General features: G+C 36.0%; 1 protein-coding gene across 2 annotated transcripts in view; it reads left to right on the forward strand.

The window, feature by feature from the left end:
* Nucleotides 1-9,913, forward strand: part of LOC106868418 (uncharacterized) — an 87,628-nt gene extending 77,715 nt beyond the window's left edge. For both annotated transcript variants that reach the window (XM_014913664.3, XM_089348974.1), the window contains 2 exons: nt 4,253-4,297; nt 8,108-9,913. In XM_014913664.3, coding sequence (XP_014769150.1) covers nt 4,253-4,297; nt 8,108-9,870 — 1,808 coding nt within the window. In that variant the 3' untranslated portion in view covers nt 9,871-9,913. The remainder of the gene's footprint in view (nt 1-4,252; nt 4,298-8,107) is intronic.
* The last annotated feature ends 1,018 nt before the right edge of the window (nt 9,914-10,931 follow it).

The raw sequence follows: 10,931 nt of genomic DNA on the forward strand, positions 1-10,931 counted from the left end.
TTTTTAAATATTAAACAAGATTATTTTGTTTAATGTCTGTTTTCAGTAACTTTTAACCCTTTAGCCTTCAGATTATTCTGTCAAATGTAATGCTTATTTATTCACATTGTTTTCAATTAATCATGTGTTATCTTGTAGCTTTGAGATTTTATTGATGTGATTGTTTATTTTTATAACGACATTGTACAATAGATGTGAGGCCAGATCTAGCTTGTTTGAACATAAAACAGGTAGAATATTGGGGCCAGACAGGGCCATTTAACTGCTAGGGGTTATACACATTTTCTTTGAAATATATATACAGTTTAGTTTTTGTCAGAAAAAATTTTACATATTGCTAAATTTGATTAAGTAGTTTTTTCTTTAAAGATCTGGTGCAATTTTTATTTTGACTGTCTTACTCACTTTTCTCACTTTTCTAACATTTGAAGGTGGAGTATTTTTTGGACAATTACATGCTGTTAAGACTATGTATTTCACTGTATATGTTTTCTGTTACCACTTAAATGTTAAGTAGTCATGAAATCTGTTTGGATGATTTAGTCAGTGTGTTATATTGCTCAGGGCTAAATGATGATAGTGTTGTAAGCTTGAACTCCTAACCACCTGATCAGTTGTTTAATTCATTCTGTGTGGCAAATTTTATTGTTAAACATTTATTTAGACCAGTGGTTCTTAACCGGGGTCCATATAAGATTTTGTTGTTAAAATTTATGAGCAATAAATTGGTTATACTTTAACAATACACAAAATATTTTAGCATTTTTTAAATACAATTCCTAATAATATTTAATAATTAAAATACAACAGATTTTCTAAATATTGAATGGCTATGAGGGTCCCTGAGTAAAATAAGAATCAAAGCGGTTCATAGATAAAAAATGGTTGAGAACCACTGACTTGGACAACAAAATATCTTACCCATGTGAAAAGAAACAGGTTCTGTTATATCTGTTTGAGCATGTTGTACTGTTGTTGTTGTTGGCACTCCGTCGCTTATGACGTCAAGGGTTCCAGTTGATCCGATCAACAGAACAGCCTGCTCGTGAAATTAACGTGCAAGTGGCTGAGCACTCCACAGACACGTGTACCCTTAACGTAGTTCTCGGGGATATTCAGCGTAACACAGTGTGACAAGGCTGACCCTTTGAATTACAGGCACAACAGAAACAGGAAGTAAGAGTGAGAGAAAGTTGTGGTGAAAGAGTACAGCAGGGTCCACCACCATCCCCTGCCGGAGCCTCATGGAGCTTTAGGTGTTTTCGCTCAATAAACACTCACAATGCCCGGTCTGGGAATCGAAACTGCGATCCTATGACCGCGAGTCCGCTACCCTAACCACTAGGCCATTGCGCCTCCACATGTACTGTATAGCTCTAGAATAAGTAATTTAGAATAAGTGAACAAATAGTAATGTTATAATAAATATCTGGTGAAAATTTTAAGATGAAAGCATTAATGTAAATGGTTCTAATATTAGAAAAGAATGAGATAATTCAATAATCAAAGTTTTAGGATTATCTGGGTAGTTATATGATAGGTATAGAATATGGTTAACTGTGAAAAAATATATGTCTGGTAATTTTGGGAGTTTCCAACTGTAAGTGATTCACATTTCCTGTTTTTTTGTTGTTGTGTACCCCTTTATATCATTGGATTTGTTCTGAAATCAGTCCTGAGGTAATTGTGTTAATTTCATGATCTTTTCAATAGAATATAAAATAAAGTGGTTTTTGCAGACCCAATCAAGAACTTGAACTCAGCAATGCAATCTAACAATAAAAAAGCAGTTTTAAATTTATAACAACACTTGCTGCTTGTAGAGGTAAACTGTACATATTGTAAATATGTATGGTACCCAAGGCTGTCTCAACAACATTATAGACCCCCACGCAAAATCAATACACTGGGCCCTATAGTATTTATTTATTGATAGTAAGCCACCGTGTATGTAAATGAGATTGTATGTAAATGAGATTTACATACTGTGTATGTAAATGAGATTTGGGCCCTAGGTCTGTAGGGATCCTTGGCAACTGCCCAGAGCCTTAAGACAGCAGTGTTGATAACTGTTTATTTAGTTGGCTGGACTAAGCCAGTATGAGTAAAATGTTTTGGCTATAGATGCATTACAGCATTAACCCTTTCGTTACTATATTTCTGACCAAAATACACCCTTCATGAGTTTCAATTAAGTTCTAAAATAATCATGAATTTAGACTAGTCTCATTAAACACCTGTAACTTTTTTATTTATCAACATATTAATGTGATATTTGGAACATAATTAAAGAAAGGGTTCTTAATCAATTCTGTTGCATAATTTTTGTCTCAAAGTTCTCCACATACTGGGGTACTGCTAGTGCCTCTCACATGTAAATATTGGTTCAGCTTCACGAATCGTACTCGTTCATAATACTGGTATATTCATCGCCAAAAGGTTCCTGATCGCTCCAGTAATTTGTTATTCTGGGTAACTGTCTAATACCCATAATAATATTTATGGCAAAAAATGCCCGTATTTCATCTACAGTTGCAGGAAACCACAAGCTATCTTTTTTTTCCGGTTTGTTTACATTCTGCGTAACAGTTTGTTTCCGCAGTAATCATTTCAAACAAGCATGAAAAAGAAGTCTAAAGGTTTCACTTCCTGAGAAAGACTATGGGTAGACCCTGTTTCCTCAGAAAAATTGTTAATAAAAATATTTAAAAAATCTTTTTCTGGTGTAAAATCATCCTCGCTGTCGCCGTCGCTGCTTTCAGAATCGCTGCTTTCAGTTTCGGATACAGAAATATCCGATTCATTATCATTCACCACGTGCTTTTGTAGCTCATTCATTCTTTTCTTCGATATCTCCATATCTTCTGTTGAAAACCTTCAAATTCGGAATCACTGCTTGATAGCATGAAACTCCTCTCCATCTTCAAAGTTGAAAAAAATTAACACTGCAAAAAATGTGGAAAAAAATCTTCCAAAATTCACTGAGTTCAAATATCACGCCAAACAATGTCGGAGACAATAACTCAACTGTTTGCAAAGTGAAAGCAGGTGTTTTAACGAATGTACTAACGAGATTTGGGTTCAAATATACATTTAAATAACAATGGGTACTCTCGGGTTGGTCTTATGAACCAAAAATTTTTGGGGCCGGCTACAGTCGGGTTAGTAACGAAAGGGTTAAATGGCTAAGTATGAACCATTAGTGTATTTCTCTGTAGTTCAGACCCTTGTTGACTTGGCTAACTGTAAGTTCTCACTTGATAATTGTCAGTGGACAGTAGAATACAAAGTAATACAAAATTACGTTTGTGTTTTTAGATTTTTAAAGTTGGGGTCTTGTTAGTGTCCACTTCATTTTTCATTCTCATGGGGTTTATTAAAAACATTACCAGTCAAAGTACTAAGTCAAAATCATCAAATTATACTCTTCCACACAAATTTGTGGCTTCATACCCACGTCAGAAGTCAAATGTAGTTAAGCTGTTGGTTTTATTTGTTGTAAGCATTTTCTTGGCTGTCTGTGTTATACTGTTTTGATTTCTACACCGAGTGAGGCATGGCAAAGTTGAACAGAACAGTTAGGAGACAGGGCTTAGGTTACTCTGGAGAAGTTAGGAGAACAGAGATGACAGAAATAAAATATTTGAAAAACTGCTGCACTGCTGATCCATTCACTCCATGACATGGATGAAAGAAAATGTTAAAATTGATTTGTGGAATGACAGCACTGAGGTTGCTTATATTTCCACTTCTGACACCCACATAAAATATATATAAAACAGCTGAACTAGATTTGAGTTTGGACTTTCAAAGTTCAAAGTCTTGAACTCTGCTGTTGAGTCACTATTGAATTTACACAGTTTAATTGACTGATTTTGTACCAGCTCAGATGATTACATTTCAGTAAGTGTTTACTACAGAGTAAGCATGGTCAACCTTTTATGAGATGTGGTCTACATGAGACATGACTCATTATCAGGTGGGCTGCACTACTAAAACAATTCAAGGTAATTTTCGTTAGGTGTGCCATTCAAAATGTCCCACAGGTTGTATGACTGCTATAGAGCTTCTAGCTAGAAAAAAGTAATTTCTGGAAGCCTTTTGTTTTAAAATATAATATGAATTGTTTATTCCTTTTAAACAAAAACTTTAGGTTTGTCTTCTCTCTCTGTCTTCTATTCTAGTTTACTATTTCTCTTTTACTTTTCTTCTGAGAATTCTTTCTTTAATGTTAATTAATTTCTGTTTCAAGGGTCACACATTGAACATCCACAGCTGTCTGATGTAATTATTGAAGGTAAGATTAATTCATTCATTTTAATCCTTTAGCATTCAAATTATTCTGTTGAATGTAATTAATTACATTCACATTGTTTTGAATTAATCATACTTTATCTTGTAGCTTCAAAATTTCCATAATGTGACTGTATATTTTTAGAATGGTATTGTAAGGTAGGTGTGAGAGGCTGGATCTGATCAGTTTGAATGTAAAACAGGTAGAGAATATTTGGGCTGGATATGGCTGGTTTGAATGCTAAAGGGTTAGATGTTTTTTCATTTTCATTTGTTGTCTAGTCCCAGATCATCCTTGTGAATAAACAACAAGTTCCACTTTGATCAAGTAGACTTTCTAGATCAGAGACTTTTTAGCTATGACCATCCTATTTTATATCAGACAGAACTACATTATGTGTGGTTTGAAGTAAATTTAACTGGTATTTCTAACTGGTAAAGGGGATATCTAGAACAGTGGTGGGGAATTTTTTTAGAACCATGGGTAGGTTACATGTTCACAAGAACTTGTGTGGACACATCTCATAAAACTTTACTTTTCAAATTCGTATATATGCAACTAATATTAAATTATAAATTTGGTCTTAAGGTTTGAATGTTTTTTTTTCATACAAAGTTTTTGTAACTTTTGTGGGTACTTTCAAGTTTGAATGCAGGCAAGGGGTTTTCCATTCTCTCTGATTTAATTATTTAGATGATTCTTTGTTTGACATAATGATTGCCCAATAGAAAAATGAGGTGGCAGGAATGATAGAGAGAAGGGCTCAATGTGTTTAACATTGTTACTGCCCTACCATAGTTGATAATGTTAATGACTGTAAAACATAGGGCTGACTCAGTTCATTATGTTCACTTCAAATGTTTGTATGATCAACAAAATCATTCTAATGATCACAAAAGAAAGAGAAACTTAGGTAGATATCACACGCGCACACACACACACACACACATAGAAAGCATTTGTGTTGGTGCTGGTGCTATGTAAAAAGTACTGGTCACAGTGTCATCTAAAAAGCACCCAATATACTCTGTAAAGTGGTTGGTGTTAAGAAGGGCATCCAATTGTAGAGACCAAGCCAAAACAGATTATGGAACCTGGTGTGGCCCCCGGCTTTGCTAATTCCTATCAAGCCATCCAACCCTTGACCACATGGAAAACAGATGTTAAATTTTCTTGATGATGATGGTGATGATGACATGTATTATATTTGAATAGTTTCTAAGTTGGTTGTTAGGTCAACTGCAGTATTACTCAGTTATAAACATTAATACCATTTACATTAGTTTGCATATATGATCACTAAGTTCATTCGTCCTCATTGTTTAATGTCCGCTTTCCATGCTAGCATGGGTTGGACAATTTGACTGAGGACTGGTGAAACCAGATGGCTACGCCAGGCTCCAATCTGATTTGGCAGAGTTTCTACAGCTGGATGCCCTTCCTAATGCCAACCACTCCGAGAGTGTAGTGTGTGCTTTTACGTGCCACCGGCACGAGGGCCAGTCAGGTGGGTACTGGCAACGGCCACGCTCAAAATGGTGTATTTTACGTGTCACCTGTACAGGAGCCAGTCCATCGGCACTGGTAACGGTCTCGCTTGAATGTCTTTTCACATGCCACTGGCACAAGTGCCAAGAAGGCGACGTTGGTAATGATCACGCTGGTGCTGTTTACGTGCCACTGGCACGGAAGCCAGACAGCTGCTCTGGCAGCGATCGTGCTCGGACAGTGCTCTTAGTGCTCCACTGGTACAGGTGCCATCACGATTTCGCTTTCATTAACTGAAACAAATAATTGAAATAAAATATTAAATCATTATTGATTATAAATAAACAGTTCTGTATTTATGAGATATATTTTATTTGTATTATAAATGTTTTTTGAGATCTATTAATTTTTATCTTCATTATTTCATCTAAGTATAACAGGCTGGTGTTAAGCCTTGCATGATAGGTATGTGGCCTGTTTTTATATGCAGACGACTGAAATCTATACTTTGTGAAATAATGGTTTCCAAGATTCTTAGGTATCTTCCATAGTACTCTAGTAAAAGTTAGGAGATAATTTTGTTTTATTGATTTTATATTTGTACTGTAGTTTTTGTTTCATATATTAATGCATAATTGGTATTAATGTAATCGATTACTAAATTTTAGTTGATATTGGCGTAGGCATGGTTGTGTGGTAAGAATTTGCTTCCCAATCACATGGTTCTGAGTTCAGTCCCATTGCATAGTACCTTGATCAAGTGTCTTCTACTGTAGTCTCAGGCTGACCAAATCCTTGTGAGTGGATTTGGTAGACAGAAACTAAAAGAAGCCCTTTGTGCATATATATATGTGTGTGTGTGTGTGTGTGTTTGTGTGTGTGTCTTTGCCCCCCCCCCCCCTGCTTGATAATCGCTGTTAGTTTGTTTATGTCCCATAACTTAGCAATTCAGCAAACAGAGACTGACTGAAAAAGTACCAGGATTAAAAAAAAACAAAACAAAATAAGTACTGGTGTCAATTCATTCAACTAAAATTTCTTCAAGGTGGTGCCCCAGCATGACCACAAAAAGATAAAAGGTTAAAGATAGTTCATTGTGACAACAGTTGTTAGCAATCTTGCCTAATAAGTTGAATTGACTTAATTATTAGCTTCATGCTTTTTCCTTTCATTTACACCACTCTGCATTTAATATCTTCTCTAGTTGCCTTCAGATATTATGATTTTGCATACATATTGCTATTATGTATACAAGTTTTTCCATTAATCTATTTCATTTTAAAAGATTTTAAAAAATTAAATGAAATAGGCGCAGGAGTGGTTGTGTGGTAAGTAGCTTGCTTACCAACCACATGGTTCCGGGTTCAGTCCCACTGCGTGGCATCTTGGGCAAGTGTCTTCTACTATAGCCTCAGGCCGACCAAAGCCTTGTGAGTGGATTTGGTAGACAGAAACTGAAAGAAGTCCGTCGTATATATGTATATATATATGTGTGTGTGTCTGTGTTTGTCCCCCCATCATTGCTTGACAACCGATGCTGGTGTGTTTATGTCCCCGTAACTTAGCAGTTCAGTAAAAGAGACCGATAGAATAAGTACTAGGCTTACAAAGAATAAGTTCCGGGGTCGATTTGCTCGACTAAAGGCGGTGCTCCAGCATGGCCGCAGTCAAACGACTGAAACAGGTAAAGAGAGTAAGTGTTATCATGTTAAATAAACAAAGTTACTCTGATGTAATTCTAAGAATAAAAGTAGTAGAATACCAGCTCAGTGGTTTTGAGTTCAAATCCATCTGCAAATGTTTCACTATATTTTGGCCTTAGTTCATTTATCTATTACCAGATCATGAGGAAATGTTGCTGGAATAGATTGGTGACCTGTTCAGGTCACCAGTGTTTTCTAGCAATATTTCTTTATGTTATTCAGGGTGAGATCTTTCATTAATTTTATAACACAAAACTGGATCTAAGTACTGGCCCTTAAATTCCTCTTGGAACTTGGAAGACATTTATGGTAAATGTTTTTACTAGATGGGGGAGACTTAAGTCATTAGATGGAAGCCAAGTCTATGTTAATTATATGCATCTTCCAGAAAAGGTCAGTGGAACCAATATGTCCTAACATGTGTTATGGGGATGTAAACAAACGAACAGTGGTTATAAAGCAGAGGTGGGGGACAAAGACCCACACACACACACACACACACACACACACACATTGATTTCTTTATAAATTCTCAGAGTTAGATGACAAAATAGCAATGAATAATTTATTGGATTAATCAAATTCTTAAGACTATTGATTGTTTTTGTATTTTTCTTTTCAGATTTTGACATGAAACAGCATTTTCCAAATGTTCTCTTACTTTATTCTTCGGATTGTTGTGCTCATGAATACGTTGTCCAAGCTATGGCTGCTTTTTTGATGCAGATCTGCAACTGTAATGTGCACATTGATTTATTTGAAGAACATCTGATTCAGGAGAAAGGTCTTAATGACTGGCTTCTTGACAATATGCAAGAAGCTGAATATATTATTGTTCTTTGTTCTGTTGGTTCACGACTCAGATGTAAAAAAAATATGCAGTTTAAATTGCATCCTCATCGAACCATCCCGGATTATTTTGCTCTTGCAGTTGATTATGTTGCAGAAAAAATGCGTATTGAACGTTGTAAAGGTATGTCTTTGTCAAAATTTATTGTGCTGTATATGGATTACTCCGTTGAAGGAGATATACCTGCACAGCTTGACCTAGCTCAGAAATTTATGATGATGCGAGATGTGTCGAATCTTGTATGTCAACTTCATGGATTGAGTTTGGAATGTTCCAAATTTTCACCATTTTCCGGAATTACTACAAAAAACTATGATAAATCTGAAGTAGGTCAACGCTTAAAAGTAGCCATTGAACAGGCTAAGCAATATTTTAAAGACAATCCATGTTGGGTTGAAGACCATCTTGAACAGGTTCCTCGACCAGTTGGTTGTAAATTTAAATCAAAACATAATCGACACAGTTCAGGTGAACCCTTATTGCTACCGGAAACCAAGATTGAGAAAGCTCCTACTGCTAAACAAACTGGCAGACATGCATCATTTTCTTACTACCTTACCTCCCAAAGAGACATATTTGGAATTTTCTCAAGAGACAATGCCCCTGTTTCAAGTTTCTTTCACAGTCGCTTAAACTCACTCCCTTCCTCATTAAACAGTCACACAACGCTCACTCCATTTTCGCTTTCAACTCACAATTCCCACAGTTATGAAAATATATCACAAACTAAAAAACTACATGACTCCAACATGTTCTTTGCAGAACCTCTTGTTTCATCATTGTACCCTCCAACACAACAAAAACAACAACAACAACAACAACAACCACCACAACCCCAGCAACAATCAGAACAGTATCAACAGCAACAGAAACAACCACAGCAACCAAAACAACAGCAGCCGCAGCAGCCACAGCAGCCACAACAACAACAGCAACAACAGAAGAAGAAAAAGAAAAAGCAACAACAACAACAACATCAAAGTCCTCAGACTGAATCTGAGGAAGGTTTTGAAGTTCAGCGAGGTAAAAGCCGATCTCTTCCTGTTGTCAGTCGAACAGCTAAATCTCTTACTGTGTTAGAAGCTGAAGTACACAAAGAATGGGACCCTGAAAGCAAACCTCATTCTGGATCACCTCCACCTGAAGGGGACTCCTCCAGCAATGAAGGAGAACTCGAATTAGATTTATTGTCCATAAAAATTCCCGCTAACTTTCGACATGTATTCTACAGCCCACATCAGGACCCTGCGGAGTTGATTCCGTGTCTCTATAATAATAAAAACACAAATGTTATATACCGTCCAAATCATAAAAGGGGATCATCAGGAATGGGTTCTGGCAACACAAATAGTGGAGGTTTTGCTTACCATCGAGCAAGTGAAGATATTAGATCTCTCTGTCGACAACTTCCTACTCTAGAGCCATTGCCTCGATGTGTCAGCCTTGATGATGGATCTAGTACTTCATATGATTCAGTAATAGACCAGATTATCAATGGGGGGCCTAATTTAATGGATGGGTCTTATCTAGGCTAGAAAATATATATTTACTTATTGTCGATTTAGCAAAAATTAAAAACGAAAAGCCTAATTAACACAGCACCAATTACAAGTAATTTAGATATTTTCTTCTATATCTAATGCCATTCCTGACAGATATATTTGACATGAATTGTTTTAATTTTTTTTTTTTTTAATTGTATGATCCTGGTTGAATGTGTTAGAAGAATTGCTAATTTGTTTACTGTATGTGTGTATTATAGATGTTTAGGTTTGTTTGTGTATATTTATTTCTGTAGATATATGATTTTTGTGTGTGTGTGTGTGTGTGTGTGTGTGTGTGTGTGCATGAGCATATGTATGTGCATCTGTGTGATATGTATAACGTGTGTGGGTGTATCATCATCGTGATCATTTTTATATCTACCTTTTTTTTATACGTGCATGAGTTGAATGGGTCTTCACTTGCACAGTATCTTGCCATCTGTTGTAGACCTTATCATTTCCTTTGAGGAGTTCAACCTCTCGTGATCAGCTTTCACCACTTCCTCCTACTTCTTTATGGCTTTTGTAACTTTCATCTTCAGCAGATGCTTGACATTTGTTATTCTAGAACTGTCTTCATCAAATGTTTTCACAAGCACAATGTTATCTCTTGAATGCTCATTTGTCTATCGTTATTCATGCTGACTAATATTGTGTGTCCAGTGGATGTGTATATGTTGTATATACATCCAGTGGAACATGCTTGCTTCATTATTTTGTACATCTTCCACTTTTGATGCCTATGTTTCACCATCATGCATCATACGTAAGTATACTCAAAGAGAGAATCTCCTTATTATCGGTAGAAATAATAACACTTTTGCCTCTTCATTCTTACTCTGGCTATTATGCTTCCAGAATACATTAAGCTGCTGAGGTAAAGAAAATTATTATCTACTTTCCAAGAGCGCCTGCACATTTAAAATATTTTATTTAATGAGTGCTTTTACTGCTAACCATTCCTGTCCATCTGTTTGCATACAAAACCTTTGTTCCCTTTCAGCCTGCTTGTGATCCCATTACATCTTACATTATTTACAATTGACGGATAT

This window comes from Octopus bimaculoides, chromosome 3 (genome assembly GCF_046866305.1).
Source record: "Octopus bimaculoides isolate indiv1 chromosome 3, ASM4686630v1, whole genome shotgun sequence".
Taxonomy (NCBI): domain Eukaryota; kingdom Metazoa; phylum Mollusca; class Cephalopoda; order Octopoda; family Octopodidae; genus Octopus; species Octopus bimaculoides.